This window comes from Canis aureus, chromosome 21, assembly GCF_053574225.1.
Source record: "Canis aureus isolate CA01 chromosome 21, VMU_Caureus_v.1.0, whole genome shotgun sequence".
NCBI lineage: Eukaryota > Metazoa > Chordata > Mammalia > Carnivora > Canidae > Canis > Canis aureus.
Genome location: NC_135631.1, coordinates 10,650,830 through 10,669,844, shown reverse-complemented (window position 1 = coordinate 10,669,844; position 19,015 = coordinate 10,650,830). Strand labels below are relative to the sequence as shown.

The 19,015-nt window shown below is 49.6% G+C and overlaps 1 protein-coding gene across 4 annotated transcripts in view; it reads left to right on the top strand.

Moving 5' to 3' along the window:
- The window catches only part of AP2A2 (adaptor related protein complex 2 subunit alpha 2), a 97,546-nt gene that overhangs the window by 56,883 nt on the left and 21,648 nt on the right, over window positions 1-19,015 (top strand). For all 4 annotated transcript variants that reach the window (XM_077862936.1, XM_077862935.1, XM_077862934.1 and 1 more), the window contains 5 exons: window positions 4,605-4,747; window positions 6,574-6,767; window positions 10,901-11,030; window positions 13,922-14,023; window positions 17,918-18,026. In XM_077862936.1, the coding sequence (XP_077719062.1) occupies window positions 4,605-4,747; window positions 6,574-6,767; window positions 10,901-11,030; window positions 13,922-14,023; window positions 17,918-18,026 (678 nt within the window). The remainder of the gene's footprint in view (window positions 1-4,604; window positions 4,748-6,573; window positions 6,768-10,900; window positions 11,031-13,921; window positions 14,024-17,917; window positions 18,027-19,015) is intronic.

The following is a 19,015-nucleotide window of genomic DNA, read 5'->3' as shown; positions in this document are numbered from 1 at the left end:
CTGTATCTGGTATGGTTGTCTCAGAAGGCTTAGTTATTGTGGTCAGGGTGTGGTGGTACCTTGTTGTGGATTTAATTTGCATCTCCCCCCTTTTTATTAAAGCAACTAAAATCGATAAGCATCAGAGAGAGTGAAGGAAATGCCTCGGGTCTCCGGGGATCTGGAGAGGAAGAGTGGATTTTCTGGTGTGAGCATTTCTAAGACAGTTCACAGAGGAGGTGGACAGAATGGCATGGGGGGCAAGGGAAGTATGTCATCACGGTGCAAAGCAAGGAAGTTCTGTGTCCATCCTTGGTATTATATCCTTTTTACCTCTTTGAACATAAGAAAATACCTGTTGAGCACCAATCTCTGTGAGAGAAAGGGTGGACAAAGATCATAGCTTGAAAACTGTCCAGAAGAATCTGGTTACTGGGGACTCCGTGCATTGCCTTAGTGACAGAAGGTTCTGCCTGTAGCCGTGCCAGTTCTTGCTGGCATCCTACTTGTCAGGTGAGAACATCTTTCTGGGCAAGATCAGTCGGCCCCTGGTGGCCATGTTCAGACATCACAATGGGTAAGGAGACCGTTCCCTACTTTATGTGATGGCCCCCAGGCCAGGTCTGTGTTTAGCAAAAGGGTCCTATTCTTAAGGCACAAATAACAGATTTATGTCAGGCTGAGGTCGTAGGTAAAGCTTTCTGACATTGGGCTGGCTGCATCTCCCCTGTCCCTGAAGAGTGGTTATCTTGGACAAATTTTCACCATTGTCATTGTTGAAAGAGACGGGATGGGCCTTCAGAAGCATGAGTGACTGAGTGGGTGTTATCAGATAATTGGTGCTGGGATGTGGCAGGAGGGTCAGGTGCCGGGGAGCAGCCTTGTGGTTCTGCAGGACTGCCCTGACTGTGACCCAGATGGTGGGCACACAGGGGTGCCTGCCTGTTTTCCCTCCAGCTGCAGCACTGGTGAAAGAGGGAGCTTGTGTGTCTGTGTGCCTGGATGCAGTGGTCACTAACTCACTTTCCAGTCTTTTAGCTTAATATCTTGTTAAGGAAATACCAGGTTTTAGTTTTTCTGATCAGAAGCTTTTTTTCCCATGGTTCATGTTTTGAAATCAGCATGCTTCTAAAGAGTCAGCGATAAACGGTTCTTATCAACCTCTGTTGCACTCTCCCTTTGTCTCGGGCGCTGCTAAGTCCCCTGTGTGGTGTCCTGCTTAATTGCCATATTGGCCCACTGAGGAGGGGGCTCTAGAGAAGATGGAGGTCCCAGGGGTGCAGACTGGATCCTGATCTTCAGTCAGGATGCGGTGCAGTGATGGCCTGCTTTCCTGCCTCCTCTCTTCTCTGATCTTCTCAGCAAGTGAGGACATGAGCCATCGCCTTTCAGGCAGGAGAGGTACAATTTCACAGTTCAGAATTATTGAAATAAAAACACAGTTCTAGCCCACGATGAAACCAACATTTTTTTTTTTTTAAGATTTATTTATTTATTCATGAGAGACACAGACTGAGAGAGAGGCAGAGATACAGGCAGAGAGAGAAGCAGGCTTCATGCAGGGAGCCCGATGCAGGACTCAATCCTGGATTCTGGGATCATGACCTGAGCTGGAGGCAGGCGTCCCTGAAACCAACATTTTGAGGACCATCTTAGTCCGGTCTGGTTGGGAGAGTGGAACCATGGTGGGTTAGAGGAACGATCACTGTGGGGAATTCCTGAGCTCTGTTCAGTGTGACTGCAAGGCCTGAGGAGGTAGTGTAGCCCCTTGGGCTGAAAGAGAGACCCCAGGAGGACAGGTTGGGAGGCCCCCTCCTTGGAGCGAGGGGCTAGCTCAGCTCCCAGGGGAGCAGAGAAGTCAGCTGGTTTGGCCAGGCCAGGGTGCAGGCTCCTGGGAGCACGGAGAGTGGTGACTCTCCTTGTGCAGGCTGTAGAGAGAATGTGTATACTGGTGTGGACACTGAGGTCACACTGAGAGGGCTGCATACAGCTTGTGGGCAGGGTAGGGCCAAGAGGTCATTGTGAGTCCTCAGAGCTCCTCCTGTTCTCATCTCAAACTGCGGCAGGGTCCCATCTGCAGACATGTCCCTCGGATGGCCCTCTACCATCAGGATGCCAAGCTCCTCACACACACGGAGGGGTTTCTGACATACTATGTGCCTGGGTTTGAGTCCTGAGGGGCTGCATGAATGCTGATGGAGCTGGTAAGTACGGAAGCATCTGGGCTGTGGAGTGGGCAAAGCTCTTTGTTTTCAACGCCTCTCACTGAGACTAAAGTGCAGGTGCCTTCACTTGGAGCACTTGGCATCTCCCTCCTTGCCTGTGACACTTGAGGCACAGGGTGCTATATGTCACTCTCGAGCCCAGAGGTGACCTGGTCCCTTGTAGCTGGCTCCTGGTAGGAAGGCTACTGGGTTGAAACTTGCCAGAGAAAGCACTGGAGTCACTGTGAACCTTGTAGCCAGAGCTTCCCAGACCCTATGAAGCTCTGCAGGAACCCCTCCAGCCAGACTCCAGCATGAGTCTTGGAAGTGACAGTACTTCCCATGGTGGCCAGGCTTGGGGAAGCCTGCCCATCGGCACAGTTCTCCATGGCAGGCCCCAGGGTTAGGGTGATCAGTAGAAAGGGAAAGCTTCCCTATGGGTCACTCTTGAGTAGGTGAGTAGCCCCTAAAAGGAGGTGGGGCTGCACGAGGGTGGGCAACTGGGAGAGGTATGGAGGCAGAGCATGGGCCCCATGTTCTTGGGGCTGTCATTTCTTTACCGATTGCACTGAGTTATGGCACAAATAGGCAGATCTCCCTGCTGGTGCTCTTTGGGGGTGCAGGTTCCCTTTGCCACCTTCTCACTGGAGATGTAGCTTGTTTGGGTACTCTGGCTTCTGGTGGGGTGGCTGTTGACTTCCCTCTGGGCTGGGACTCAGGTTGGTCTGCAGCCCTCTGCAGTATCTTGTGAGTCTCGCAAACTGCATTCTGGGTATTAACATTCCCCGTCTGTCACAGCGGCCTCGGGGCTGAGAGATGCCTGAGTGTTCTTGCCTGAGTGTTGACCCTTCCTTTCTTGTGGGCTCAGCCTCAAAGTCCCAGCATCAGAGAACGCTGGAGGAAGGACCCGGTGTCCCCGGTCCTGCAGGAACAGAAAGCAGTCAAGGTGCTTTAGGGAAGGAGCCCCCCCGCCCGCCCCCCCCCCGCCGGTACTTCCATGGCTGTCTCCATTGAGCTCAGTTTGACTAAGCCTGACACTGCTGTGTTTTCCTTTAAGATGTGCTCTCAGTAGCAGGGATCAGTCTCCAGGAGGTGAGAGGAGATAGGGTCGTACTTTGGGCTTGGTTGTCAAAGGAGGCTTTCAGAAGGTGATGGAATCCAGGCTGGTTCTTGAAGGATGACTGGGTGGGGAGGAGATGGGAGACTGCTACAGTTTGCCTTGAGCTGCATGCCCTGCACTTTCAGATGCTCTCCCACAGCACATGGGGATGTGTCCTAGCCAGGAAGTGACAGAGCTGGGCTCCCCAGGTGCATGGAGTGGGTGAGTGAGTAGAGGGTGGTGGTGGGGGAACCAGGCTTTGGCCCCTTTATTTTTAGTCATTATGTTTTTTGGTGAAAAGGAAGATTTCTCAGAACTTGTCAAGGCGAGGTGACCAGCTGGTTGGCTGACACTGGATTGTCATCCTGGGAATCACCCTTTGGGGTCAGCCACTGCTCGTCCACAGAGCACAGGTCTCCTGACCTTTCCCCAGGGATGACCATTTCTGTCCTTGTCTTCCCATCTCTCCCAAGTCCCGTCCGGCCCACTCGTGTCCCATGTGGGTCCTTCGTAATGTGGCAACAGTGTCATTGGGAGACCCAGCTCAGTGAGATGACCACTCCTCTGGTTGTGACCTCTGCAGCTAATGGTTGAGTCTAAGGAACACTGTATACTTGTCAGGCGAAACAAAGACTTCTGATACCTAAAATGGCAGAATGTAGCATTTTACATTCTTCCAGTGATGTGTCTTGAACCTACCTTGTTATGATCTCTAGTGAGGGGCTCAGTTGTGCTGTGATGAGGATGAAGACATGGGTCTCTCTGGTCCTTTTTTTTTTTTTTTTAAAGATTTTATTTATTTTAGAGAAAGAGAGAGCATGGGTGCTGGGGGGAGGAGCAAAGGGAGAGGGACAAGCAGACTCCATGCTGAGCACAGAGCCCCGACATAGGACTTGATCCCAGGACCTTGAGATCACATCCCCCTGAGATCACGACCTGAGCTGAAACCAACAGTGAGACGCTCAACCGAGTCCCCCAGGTGCCACTCCTCTGGTCTTCTTGTGTGTGATTTCCATGGGTGGGTGATTTGTCCTAAAACTGAAGTGAAAAGGGGATCATCTAGTAAATTGGGGCTGGCTCCAGGGGCCCTGGCGGGGCTATGGTAGGTCTGAGGGAGGCCCTTGGGGCCTGGCGTGCCTGGGCTGCCCTGGGAGGGAGAACTCTTGCTTCTAGGGATTCTGGCTTCTATTTTTTAAGGGAGGCCAAACCTTTGGATTCTGATGTGTACCGCCTGGTCTAGAAATGTCATTTGCACTCAGCATAGCTGTGCCATGTGTCTGAAGGCTTCTCTGCTCTCCCCACCTCCCCCACCTCTTCTCCAGGTGACAAGGCTCTTGATGGCTATAGTAAAAAAAAGTACGTCTGCAAGTTGCTCTTCATCTTCCTCCTGGGTCATGACATTGACTTTGGGCACATGGAGGCCGTGAACCTGCTGAGCTCCAACAGATACACGGAGAAGCAGATCGTGAGTGTTGTGAGGGGGTGGAGGGCTCAGGGGGGGCCTCCCCCTCCTCCAGGATGCAGCCCTGCCCATGGAAGGACTGATAAGGCTCCTCTGATAAGGTGGCTATTTCTTTCCTTGTCCTTCTTGTACACCTTCCCTGCTGCCTGAGAATTTGCTGTGGGTCCAGCTGGATGCCCACGAGACCCAGGTTGGATGTGATGGGTGTCTTGGGCCTGCCTGTTTCCTTCCCCGCAATGCCTGGTTCACCTGGCGGCTTCTTGTACGATTTTCTGTTTGTTTGTTTGTTTCTTTCTTTCTTTTTTCTTTTTTTAAAGATTTTGTTTATTCATGAGAGATACAGAGAGAGAGAGGCAGACAAAGGCAGAAGGAGAAGCAGGTTCCCTGTGGGGAGCCCGATGTGGGACTTGATCCCAGGACCCTGGGACTACGACCTGAGGTGAAGGCAGACGCTCAACCACTGAGCCATTCAGGACCCCCCTGACTTTCTGTTTCTGACAAGGGCACCACAGCCACCTGGTTTAAGAGATGGAGCCACAGATGGGTGTGCCCTTGCCTTCCTAGATGGTACTGGTGCCTGGGTACCTGAAACCCTCTCAAGCTTTGTAACTCTAGTCCTATGGCCTCTGGGAGGAATGATACTTTTATGTTTTCTGCAGTGTTTCCTCTGTCCAAAAATTTAACTTACAAGTAAAAGGAATACTCTATATCCCCGAGGAATTTTGTAAAGTATTGGTATTTACCCATTAGAATTTGAATGTCTGCCATGGCCCGAGCAGTATGCTGGGTGCGCTGGGGACACCGTGACCAGAAGCAGACGTGGCCCCTGCTCTTTTCTGATGGGGAGATGGCATCCTCCAGCCCATGGATAGAGAATTATAGCTGCAGCCAGTGCCCAGGGAAGGAGGCCCTTGGTGCTCTCTGGGGCCTGAGTGGGCACAGGAGGAGGAGGAGTTAACCTTGTCTGCAGAGGCAGACAGAGCAGGTAACACCCAGCCAGGGGCATGTGCATGGAGTGCAGAGCTGAAGAGGGGATAGCAGTGACTGGAACGGATGTGAAGATGTGGGTAGACATACAATAGGAAGCTGTGTAGGAGTTACACCTGTGTGGTCAGGGATGAGATGAGTCCAGGAAGGCCAGGGTGTAGACAGGGGGTGACTCAGGGCGGGAGTTTGGCCAGTGGTGAGGGGAAGCTAAGGAAAATAGAAAGAGGGTAAAGTCACAGTCAGCAGGGTTTCTGGAACTTGCTGTAGGTTTTTTTTTTTTTTTTTTTTTTTTTTTTAAGATTTTTTTTAATTTATTCATGAGAGAAACAGAGAAAGGCAGAGACATAGGCAGAGGGAGAAGCAGGCTTACAGGGAGCCCGATGTGGGACTCAATCCCAGGACCACAGGATCACACCCTGGGCTGAAGGCAGACGCTCAACCACTTAGCCACCCAGGCATCCGATCACTGTAGTTTCTTAGGGCCTTCCAGTCAGGGTCCTTTCTACCCCATTTGGGGCAGTGGTGAGTCCAGGTTGCTCAGACACACTGCCATGGATAGGTGAATGGGACAAGTGCTGGGGGTGGGGACCACGGGGACACCTGGCTAAGTGCTTCTTAGGTGTGTCCCACACGGTTGTCTCCTGGCAGAGCTGGAAGCAGACACTTTGCTTCTTTAACAGAACTGGTGTTTTCATCAGTGTTTGAGGAACCCTCTGACATGATTCCTCCTGCAGAATACAGGGCAGACTGGAGGCCTTGGGAGGCTGATTAAAGGCTGGATGTGTGTGCATGGTTGTCCCTCATTGTCATGAGCTCTCTGTCCTCTTGTCTCTGGAACCCAGGGCTACCTCTTCATCTCTGTGCTGGTGAACTCCAACAGTGAGCTCATCCGGCTCATCAACAATGCCATCAAGAATGACCTGGCCAGTCGGAACCCCACCTTCATGGGCCTGGCCCTGCACTGCATCGCCAACGTGGGCAGCCGAGAGATGGCCGAGGCCTTCGCTGGGGAGATTCCAAAAATCCTTGTAGCTGGGTATGTTTTTCCTGTGAAGTAAGTCAGACATGTACCTACTTAAAGAATTTATAGGATGAGTTAATCTGCTTGTCTTAGATAGTGGGAGAATTGTATGTCTAGGTACCTGGTGACATCTGCTCATACCTTTGCTCCCCCAGTACCACTGGGTTTTAAAGTAGATGAAAGAGGGCAGCCCTGGTGGCTCAGCAGTTTAGTGCCGCCTTCAGCCCAGGGCGTGATCCTAGAGACCCGGGATTGAGTGCCGCGTTGGGCTCCCTGCATGGAGCCTGCTTCTCCCTCTGCCTGTGTCTCTGCCTCTCTCTCTCTGTGACTGTCATGAATAAATAAATAAAATCTTTATTGTTTTATTTTTATTTTTTTGTAAATTATGTATTTATTTATTCATGAGAGACACAGAGTGAGAGAGAGGGAGGCAGAGACACAGGCAGAGGGAGAAGCAGGCTCCATGCAGGGAGTCCGACGTGGGACTCGATCTTGGGTCTTCAGGATCACGCCCTGGGCCGAAGGTGGTGCTAAACCGCTGAGCCAATGGGGCTGCCCAATAAATAAAAATCTTTAAAAAAAAAACAAAAAAGGTAGATGGAAGAAGAATCCTGGGAGCCTGGATGGCTCAGTGGTTGAGCATCTACCTTTGGCTCAGGGCATGATCCTGGGGTCCTGAGATCAAGTCCCACATCGGGCTCCCCGCAGGGAGCCTGCTTATCCCTCTGCCTCTCTGTCTGTGTCTCTCATGAATAAATAAATAAGATCTTTTAAAAAAAGAAAAAAATAGAGGAATCCTGCCAACTACAACCAACTACAACCTTCAACCATTGAAGAAGGGAATGCAGTTATCCTATGGTGTAGCACAGGGTCCTTTCCTGCCCTTTCTCAAGAGCATTACCAAAGAAAAGGCCAAACACCCAAATCCTGAGAATTCTTAGAAACTAACCCCCTTTAATTTGGAGAGAGGCCACACGAGAGAGCAGGCAGCTCTGGACGAGTTTGAAACCGTGCTGGGCTGTCCAGTGCCATGGGTCATGGCAGAGGCAGGGCCCTGCTTCATATTCCAGGTCTCTGCTGAGTTGGGAAACTAACTGAGGGCTCACACCCTGGTGACATGTCTGGCCCAACAAGTGCCCCAGTCCTGGGCACTTCATCAGGACTTGGGGGACCACCTCCTCCAGGATGACTGGCAGTGAGCATACTGAGGCCACAGCGCTCTGGGCGAGGACCCTGGGAATGCTACTCCACATCCTGCACGCCTGGCTCCTGCTGTGCCCTGGGGGTGAGCCCTGGGCTAGAGGAGTGACGAGAAGGGCTGTGGCCACACAAGCCCTGGAGGAGTGTCCAAAGTGTGTGGCACCAGAGGTGGACAGAGAGACCAGGCTGGAGACGAGGCCCCAGAGGACTGTGAGTGGGGAAGGCTCACAGAGGATGTGCCAGCAGTCAGTCACACCCTAGAAGGGGCTGCAGAGCCGAGGAACCAAGTTGGGGGGCTGAGATGACACCATTCCGTGTCTGCCGCGGAGGGCTGCAGGGCATGATGGACACCCTGAGAGCAGAGGTACCAAGACAGAAGAGGCCTTGGGTCCATCTGAAAGAGCTGGGGACGGTGTGGACTTAGGGCTTCACGTTTTTTCTTCCTTACCCGTTAGGGCTGCTCCAGGCCTGGCAAGGCCTTCCTTGGTCCTCTTTGCTCCCTCTGGCCTCTGTCTGGCATCTTTTTTGTTCTGGCACATGCCAGTGAACACGTCTGTGTACTGCCTGCCTCCACCCTCAGAAGGCAAGCTCCCTGGGGGCTGAGGTTTTTGTCTGCTATGGCTGTTGCTTTATTTCCTGCATTTTGAACAATACCTGGTATACAGCACATGCTTGGTAAATATTATTGGAAAATTAAATGTAAGACAGAGGTAATCTCTGGCAAGTATTCAGATGATAATTCGAGAACATTTTCCTAGAATAAAGGCTGCACTGCGTTTGCAGATTAAAAGGACACAGAGGGTGCATAACGAAGCCCAGCCTGGATGAACATCAGAGTGGATGGGCGGGGAGAGAGCCCTGCTGCAGGAGGACAACTGAGCCATGTCTGCGAGTTACAAGGCCTGGGGCGCCAACAGTGGGGGAGGCCTTGCCCAGCTAAGTGTCTGTCAGAATCAAGGTCACAGATACCAGGTCCGGGCTACCCACAAGCCATACTTGAAAACCATTTTCAGCACTTGAAAATGCAGTTAAGCCATTGACAGCTCACGGAGATGGCCAGAGATAGACTGAGGAGCTGCAAGGGAGAGTGTGTAGTGACTTGGTTTCAACAAAGTCAAATCCCTGCACCAGAATTGGCTCCTCAGTTATTATTATTATTTTTAATGATTTATTTATTCATGAGAGACATTGAGAGAGAGAGAGAGAGAGAGAGGCAGAGACACAGGCAGAGGGAGAAGCAGGCTCTTCACAGGAGCCTGATGCAAGACTCCATCCTGGATCCTGAGATCATGACCTGAGCCGAAGGCAGCTGCCCAGCCGCTGAGCCACCCAGGCGTCTCAGTAGGGTGTCTGTTATGCTGAGGTTCATTCTGCACTCAGAAAGAGAAGCTGTGCAGGTATTGAGCCCTGGGCCTGAGACAGAATGGAAACAAGGTGGCAGCATTCTCCCTGGCCTCCCGGGGATGCTGGATGTTGTACTTCCCTCCTCTGGAGTATTCTTCTAGGGTGGGCGTCGGAGCTGCGTGGGAAGGGCAGGATGGGAAGGCCCTCCTGTGCTAGTTGGGATGCACTGTTGCAAGCATAGAGACACACTGGCTCCTTGGTACTAGTGCAGTTCTGCCACGAGGCCTGCAGGGCGCACTGCCTTGTTCCTTGCTGCTCCTTGTGAGGAAGTTGTGGGACCAGAGAGAGGGGCAGGTAGCTCCTGCTTCCCAGGTAGTATAGCATCTGACAGAACTTTTTACTAAGGTAATTTCCGTTTGGAGTAGAATGGGTAGCAGTTTGGAGGTTTCTCGGGTTGGATTCATTTAGGAACCAGAAGTGTACCAGGGAGGTGAATGGTAAAGACAGTGCAAACCCTTCTCTTCCCTCCATGTGGACCGAGAGCCCCCACCATGTGGACCAGTGCTTTGAGAATGCTGACTTGTTCTTCTCCACAGAGCCTGCCCTGGGTTATTCCTTGGTGGGCCTGTAGCTTCCCTGGTGGCCCAGCAGAGTTTGGCTGGGACTAGGGAGGCTGAGGGGTAGACAGAGTGTTGGGAACATTGTCTGCCCTTAGGCAGCATTTTTTTTTTTTTAAAGATTTTATTTATTTATTCATGATAGTCACAGAGAGAAAAAGAGAGAGAGAGGCAGAGACACAGGCAGAGGGAGAAGCAGGCTCCATGCACCAGGAGCCCGACGTGGGATTCGATCCCGGGTCTCCAGGATCGCGCCCTGGGCCAAAGGCAGGCGCCAAACCGCTGCGCCACCCAGGGATCCCCCTTAGGCATCATTAAAACCTGAACCAGAAACCCTCCAAAGCCCCTCTCCTGGGGCATCTACAATTGTTCTGACCTATAGCTTCTCAGTGTTCGCTGTGTCCCTGAGACGCTGGGCTTGTTCTTGGGATGCTGGGCTCCATAGTGCAGGAGCCTGGCTCTTCACAATCAACTGTGCTGAAGGGGCAGGAGGGCACAGAGTGAAGGCAGGGGGCAGGAGAGAGTCACCAGAGGAGTTTGGTGGGAGTGCAAGGCTCTCTAACACTGTTTTGATTGTGTGTTATTAAGTGAATTGTTAAACGAAAATCGCGATCCAGAGGAACATTAGTTGAATATGCTCCATCTTGCATAGCCAAGGTCCTCTTCAGCATTTGGGAAAAACACCAGAATGGACACTTTTGGAGATGAAAGACTTCTTGGCAGGACTCTCTGCTGTTGATTTTCTTTGAGGTGAAGTCAGAGGCAAAGTCATTCGAGCAGACAGCCTTCTGCCACTGTCTGGACACAGCCCACACATGACCTCTTAGAGGAGGTGGGCATGAGCTTGATCACACTCAGAGGTGGAAGCAACCTGGTCTCCAGGTTACCGTGGGTCTTCTCTGTGAGGCTTGGGGCCTTGCTCAGCTTGGTGGGGCCACATGGGGTGCTGAGTGTATTCTTGAGTGACCACCGGTGTCTGTCTTTCAGAGACACCATGGACAGCGTGAAGCAGAGTGCCGCCCTTTGTTTGCTGCGTTTGTATAGAACATCTCCTGATCTCGTCCCCATGGGTGACTGGACATCCCGAGTTGTGCACCTTCTCAACGACCAGCATTTGGTAAATACTTGTGGAGTCGTGGCCTCTCTCACCTCACTGAGTAACTGTTTCTGGAATAGCCACTATGAAAGCAGCTAAGTGTAGTTTCTTTCTTTTTTTTTTTTTTTAGTGTAGTTTCTTATGATGCTGGGGGCAGACTTCCACAGCTCAGTCCACTGAGTGTGTGAGCACTTGTGGGGCCGTGTGGCTAGGGGGAGGAGCTCCCCCTTCCCTGGGATTGGACAACACAGACATGGCCTCTGGCCCACCACATAACTGGTCGTCAGAGGGCCTCCTTTGTGCTGGGGTTGTGCAGATGAATAAGAGAGAGATCAGTGTCTCCTGGAAGTACCCTGTTTTGGGAGGGCATTCTGTATGGTGTGCCTATCTGGAGTAATGAGGAGGGTGTCAGTGACCCCAACCTAAGCTCTGGCATGCAGTCTTACTAATCTACATGGTCACTGCACAGGCCCGGCCTGACTGTCCTCCCTGTGTTGTAGATAAGGACAGAGAGGTGTAGGGGGGACTTTGTGGTTGTGATGTGACATGGGTTACACTGGAAGGGGTACACAAAGACGTGACACCAGCAGTCAGGTTTAAATAGGAGCTGATGTTGGGTTCAGTGGCTTTGTGCTACATGCATTTTGTTGTATAAATGAGAGGATTGAAATTCAACACAGATTTTTCCTGCTCAGTGGATAGGTATGAGTATGTTAACTGGTTACTACATTTTTTTCCCAGAAAGAAATCTACTTTAAAAATTAAATTAAAAATAGGGGAGCCTGGCTGGCTCAGTCAGTTGAGCATATGACTCTTGATTTTGGCTCAAGTCATGATCTCAGGGTTGTGGGGTCAAGCCCTGCAGTGGGCTCTGCACTCAGTTGGGAGCCTGCTTGAGATTCTCTCACTCTCTCTATGCCCCTCACTCCTCCTCCTCCTCCTCAAAAAAAAAAAAAAAAAAAAAAAAAAAAAGAAAAAGAAAAAGATCATTGCACGCAGATTAGAGGAGAGAGCTGGTGGATGTGTCATTGGCATGCTTGCTTCTGCTGTGGCTGTTCCCACATTGTCATTGCCCATACTTCCTGGGATATTTGTGTCCAAGCAGGGCAGCTCTTCTTCAGAGTGGAGCTAGGTCTGTGCAGCCATGTTGTAGGGAGAGGGAAGGGACTTGGGGGGAGTAGGGTTTGGGACTGCATGCTGGGTCACATGGGTCCTGCTCAGTCTTTTCAAGTTCAGACTCCACTTGTAGAGTCGGGAAGTCATGCTGGAGGCTGTGAGGCTCGAGGCTACAAGTCGCCTTCCAGGCAGACCCTGGGAAGCAGGGGGGCTTTTTCCAGTTTTGCACATATGGAAACTGAGGCTTAGAGGGATTTAGTGTCTTCGAGAAGATCTAGACTTGAGCCAGGAGGTGATGAAGGTTCAGAGCTGGGGCAGCTCAGGAGGCCCGAACCACATGCCCAACAGGTGTTCACACTCAGCAGTTTTCCAGAGTGGTGGCTGTGGGAGTTCATCTCTTTTGACACTATATGATTCCACAGCCCCAGTGTTTTGATGCCCATGACTGGCTCACCAGCTGTATTGCCTGGTATGTGCCTGGCCATGGGCCGCTACAACCCACCTCAACCACAGGAGGGCCAAGCCCATCACTGTCTTTTTTCATCTCTGCTCTTTGCGTGTGTTCTCTGTTCTCTTGGTGGCGGCTGTCCTTTATATGGCTGTGGTTGCTGTGTCATGCACCTCTTGGCTTTGTCATTAAAGGTGGCCTGAGATGTGGCTATCTTTGGTCTCGAGGTCAGGAGAGTCCAGGAGGCCGGTTGGATCTGTTTCTTTAGGATAGCTTTCAGGTTGTCAGTAGAAAGCTGAAGGAGGTGCATCGCTGGGGCCGGGGCTCACTGTCCTTGTGCCTTTGTAGCTGCAGAAAATGCTGCCCTTCCCCCACCTGCTCAGGGGTGAGGTGGAGGAAGACCAGAGGGGTTAAATGATGATCCGGGTGGCTTCCTGAGCTTTGTTTGCATCTTCATTGTCAATAAGTATCATTCTTTTGTTTTACTATTTTATATTTATGAGAGAACTTACTTACTTAACCAGTATTTCCCTTCAAGAGACAAGAGTTGGTGGGAGCAGCTCCTAGTTGTCCTGGGCCAGGAGCAGAGATGTCCCTGTGCTGCGTGGGAGATCCTGTGCACTGAGAGAGGATGCTGTGTGGGGTGGGCTCTGTGGGGCCAGGGATGCTTTGGGGACCAGCATGCAGAGATGTGTAACCCAGACTACTTTTCAAGAGGGGGAAGAATGGGCTCTTTCAGCTGCTGTTTTCCACAGTCTTACTTTTGGGTTGTGAAGATTCAAATGAGTCTAAAGGTAACATTGCCTTCCCCGGTCCATTCAGAGTGTGGTTTTTTCCTTTTGTTTTTAAGATTTTATTTTTACATAATCTCTACAACTAACATGGAGCTCAAACTCAACTCTGAGATCAAGAGTTGGGTGCTCTACTGACTGAGGCCAGCTGGGTGCCCCTACACGGAGTGATTTACATTAGGGGCAGCAGTGAGTGCAGCTGACTACAGGGCCAGACAGGGAACCAGATCCAGAATAAGGCAGTCGGGTAGAGGGGCAGGTGGAGATTTGCCTGGGGCTGCTGCCACCCTCCAACAGCCTCCACTGTGGCAGGGGTCTGGGCCCTTGAATTGCCGAATGCCCAGGTTCTCAGAAGCTCCAAGATGAAAACAATGCCTGTGTGCTATCTCAGTTTTTAAAGACATGGTGGGGCAAAGTAGTTTTGAATTTGGCCCAGGGGCTCTAGGTTGTTGCTCTCAGTTTTAAAATTTTATTTGGAAAATGAGTTTACAATGAGAAGACAGCTTCAGGCATGTTGGATGTACTCATAGTATGCATCTGCTGTGTGTTTGTTCCAGGGCGTGGTGACTGCTGCCACTAGTCTCATCACCACCTTGGCACAGAAGAATCCTGAGGAGTTCAAGACCTCTGTCTCTCTGGCCGTCTCCAGATTAAGCAGGGTAAGTTTATTGATGGGGAACGGGTATCAGAGTGTGTTTTGGTCCTAGTTATTTTATTTAACTAAGATATTAGCTTACTATTTAGAACACAAGGTCTTTGGCTCAGTTTGTAAATTGAGGAGTGAGAACTTGCCTTGGTTAGGATGTTGTTGGGTTTTCTTTCAACCTTTTTGTCAGTTGAGAAATGTCCTGTCCATATGGGAAAGTGCCCAGAATAAGGCAGCCCAGCTCACGGTTGTGTTTCCTGAGAGCTGCTCGGCCACCGTGCAGGGTGGGGAACGGGGATACTGGCCGGTGCTCCCCACCACAGGGAGCCCTGTCCTCACTTGGATAGCCTCACTGCTTGCTCTCATTTGCTCTGCTGCCTGAGCACATGTTCTTTAAATCGGGCATCTTGAATTGTTGTCCATAGGGACCCTACGTGTCATCTATTCTTTTGTGTTTGACTCGAAGTGCTCAGTGTTGTGGAGTTGTCATAATTGTTTTGTGTGCCATTCCTTCGTTTTTGATGCTGTGTGGAATTTGTATGAATACACCACAATGTACCCCAACGCTGAGGTGATTAGGAGTGACCCAGCTTGGCTATCTCTTGGTTGGTTCATGTGAGTGAATTGCTGGTGGGTGTGTCTCTAGAGGTGGCATAGCTGGGTCACCTCGAAGGGTGAGCAGGCAGCTGTACCAGCTGGCCTTCCTGCCAGCAGTGTGCGGTTCCCAGTGCCTTGCATCTTGGCTTTTTAGATTTTAACCATCCTGGGGGCATGGTGGTGTCTCATTGTAATTTAAATCTACATTTTTTTGATTATCCTCAAGGTTGAGTGGCTTTGCATGTTTGTTGCTTTTTTTGAATGTCTTTTTTTTTTTAAAGATTTATTTTTTCATGAGAGACACAGAGAGAGAGAGAGAGAGAGGCAGAGACATAGGCAGAGGGAGAAGCAGGCTCCATGCAGAGAGCCCGATGAGGGACTCGATCCTGGGGCTGTGGGATCACATCATGCCCTGGGCTGAAGGCAGACACTCAACCACTGAGCCACCCAGGCATCCCTCTCGTTAAATAGTTTCCTTTTTGTTGGCTTGTAGAAGAAATTCTTTATATTTAAATATGAGCACTTTGTTATGTTAGATTGAACCAAACAAAACTGCCCACATTTAACCATGATTGGTGTTCAAAAATGGCATCTTTGTATGCTTCAGCCTGCTCTGTAACTTGCCGTTTCGCTGCCTTGGTGAAGCCTTCTGTGATCACAGACTCTCAGTTCTAGTGCCCGAACCCTTTCCTTCCTGGTTAGTGCCTTTTGTTCCCTGTCTAGGAAGTCTGCCCCTGTTCTGCAGTTTCACATTTAGGTTGACAGCTACCTTGGGACTGGCTTCTGTGTCTCTCCAGTTGTCCTAGTGCCTCCCTGACACCATCCCGCTGGGCGCCACCTTGGCCAGAAACCAGTGAGCTAGGTCTGCACACCCTGCTGCTGTCTGTTCAGTTTGCACAGAGGCGTGCTGTCTAGTTACTGGAACTGGATGTCCAGTGGAGCACGCCCTCATATCTTGTTCCCCCACCCCCAAAATCCTGTTGGGACTGTAATCTGTAGATCAGTTTTGAAAGAATTAAAATCTTTACAATATTGAGTCTTTAAATCCATGACCATAGTGTCCCTCTCCATTTATTTGGAGAGTCCTTAATTTTTCTTAGTAATGTTTTAGAACTTCTTGAGTAGAGATTACTTTATCTTTTGTTAGATTCATCTTTATACAGCTTATTTTTAAAATGCTATTCATAACAATATCTTTTTTTTAAGATTTTATTTATTTATTTGAGACCTAGAGCATGAGTGGGAGGGAAGGGACAGAGGGAGAAGCAGGCTCCCCACTGAGCGCAGAGATTATGACTTGAGCCGAAGTCAGATGTTTCACTGACTAAGCTGCCCACGTGTCCCCCAACGATGTCTTAAGTGTGTTTTATAACCACCATGTGTTGGTTTGTGCAAGTGATATTTGTACATTGATCTTGGGGTTGGCAACTCTGCCAAGCTCACTAATTTTAGTAATTTCTGTGTAGGTTGCATTAGATCTCCTTTGTACTCCATCATGTCTGTGGATGATGAGTTTTCTTTCCCAGCCTGTATTCGTATGTGTTTCCCACTCCCACACAGACCTGCACTCGGTGTGGCTATGAGAGGATGTTCTTCCTTGCCTCGAGGGGGAGTCTTCAGTGTTTCACATGATGGGCTGTTTTCCTGGCTTTGTGGTTGTTGGTTCTCTGTCACACTAAGGAAATTCCTTTCTATAACTTTGCTAATACTTTTATCATGAATTAACTGGTGAAGCCATATGAAGTTAGAGTTTCTTTGTGTGAGAGTTTCTTCTTTTGGATTCAGCTTATTTAATGAGGTACGGGTCTTTACATTTTCTGTCCTTTCATCAGTTTTGGTTGGATTTTAAATTTTATTTTCATGGAATTTGCTAATTTGAACATTCAAATGTATGGATAGAAAGTCTCTGTACATTGTGGGGTCAAGGGGGTGTGGGCCGTACTCTTGCCCCCTTTTCTTTCCCATGGGCTGCTTGTGCCTTTTCACATCCCTGATAAGCCCATTGAGTGTAATGGCTTCTGACTTGTTGCTGTCTCTGTTGTGGTTTTCCTCCCTGGCTGCTTTCTCTTCCTATCTTTGTTTTAAAGATTTTATTTATTTATTCATGAGAAACACACACACACACAGAGAGAGAGAGAGAGAGAGAGAGGCAAAGACATAGGCAGAGGAAGATGCAGGCTGCCTGTGGGGAGCCCGATGTGGGACTGGATCCCAGGACCCCAGAATCATGCCCTGAGCCAAAGGCAGACCTCAACCACTGAGCCACTCAGGTGCCCCTGTTGCTATCTTTGTTTCATTTCCTTTACTTTCTTGGGTTAATTTGCTAGTCCCTTTGTAAATCTTTGAGGTGAATTCTTCATTGCTTTTATTTTTGTATTTGTTTCAAATGTGTGGATTTATAAGTTAAGTTTCTGAGTGTGGCTTTAGTTGTGGGAGACAGCCTGCATTGGCTCCTTGTGTCTTGAGGAGCAGAGTGCTCCCTGTCTTCTGCTCCATGTCATTCAGGCCCTCTGATTGCTTTACTTGTCCTGTCCATGCCTTACAGTGTGGAGCTTGCCTTCCTGCAGGAGGGGCCATGTCCTGGGTCTGGGCTGCTGTCTTGGAGTTGAGGGCAGGGGTCAGGGTGAAACCTTCCTGAATGTGCTTACATATGACCTAAAGTGTCACACCTGTGAACTTTGTAGGATGGCACTCCTCTGACCTCCCTGACGCATGGGGGTAGGGAAGGCACTGGGCTGTATGTTAGTGCAAATGAAATGTCTTAGGGCAGTCATATATTCAGAAGGTGGAGGGAATGTCTGCCCTGCCAAGGACCTCCACGGCCAAGGAGATGGAACCATGAATGAAGGAAACTTGCTCTTTGGCCTTGGTGAGCTCATGGCAGGGGTTGGCACTGGAGGCCTGTGGAGGTACGGGGCTGGGTTCAGAACACCAACTTCTCCCTTCTGAGGGGACCAAAGTTCTCCCTTTTGTATTTTACTCACTTCTTGGTCCACAAAGGAAAGATTGGGTTCCCAGTCTAGGACCATTTGAATTCTGTAGCATTTTCAGGTCAGTGGTATCAGCTGGTTTGTGCTTGCAGAGTGGGGTAGCTGTTACACAGTAAGAGCATGTGGTACCACTCCTGAAAGTGACAGTGGGTGGGACGCTCTCCCTGAGAGCCTGGCATCGATATGCTCCTTTACTTCTAAAGTGAGAGAAGTGTATTAATATTCTTAGCTCATTGAACAGAACCATTTCTCAGTGTGTGATCTGAGGACCACACTGAGGGCCTTAGTGACATCTGCCCGCACCCTGTATTGTCTTACAGATTGTGACATCTGCATCCACAGACCTTCAGGATTATACCTACTATTTTGTCCCGGCTCCCTGGCTGTCCGTAAAACTTCTGAGGTTGCTACAGTGCTATCCACCCCCAGGTAACAGCTATGCAGCAAAGACCTCTCGAGTGGGATTTACTTCAGTATCTTAGGGTTATGTCTTTTGTTTATTATTTTTATTAGTCCTTTCCCAGCACTGATTCTTGTTCTGTGGATCCTTGTGATGCTGCCACACATTTTGGCTTTCCTAGAGCAGTGGGTAGAGGACTCAAAATTTTGTTACAATTTGGGATTATTTCTGCTTTTTATATAGTATCAGATCTGTGCAGGGTTTGAAACACACTTTTTCAGTAAAACTTGAAAGGCCTACAAACTTTATGTAAATTTTTAATAATCTGTATAACTTTAATGTATGCATTGGGGATATTTTTCTGTTCATATTTTATGGCGACAATGTTACATTTAACTAGTTCTAGAAATAGAATTTCTTGGCTGAAGAATGTAGATGAAAATTTTTATAGATGCTTCCAATGGCCCTGCTCCTTACTGCATCCCCCTGCTGCCCCTGGTTGCCTGCTCGGCCTGCCTAGCGGCCATCCTGCTGCTTCATTCTGAGATCTGGGGCATCTCCACCTGCCTGTGGGTGTGAGTTTCCTCATCTGACCCTCCTTTTAGACTGTGAACTTCAGTTTTCTCATGGCTGGCCCCTAAACTTTGGGCTTCTAGGTGGCTGGGTCCTGGTGGTACCCCTCCTGTGATCGTCCTCAGAGTTCTGCTTCTCTCTCCAGTGGCTGGATTTGCGACACCCCAGAGGTGCTGGGGGTTTTGGTGGACAGATTGTTTCTGATCCTCTGACATTTTTACTGCTTTCTTATTCTTTTTTTTTTGTCTATTATTTTTTTTCTCTGGTTTAGTTAGAACTTTAAACATTTCTTTCTCTTTTTATTGGCTTTAGTAATATTTTCTCTCTATCTATTGAGAATGAAGGTGGAGCAAAAGATCTTTTGCCTCCTGTCTTTCAAACTGTGAGATTTTATTTTCTCTTGATTTGTGTAATCTGTAACGCAGCGAAGGTGTTGTGTATCATA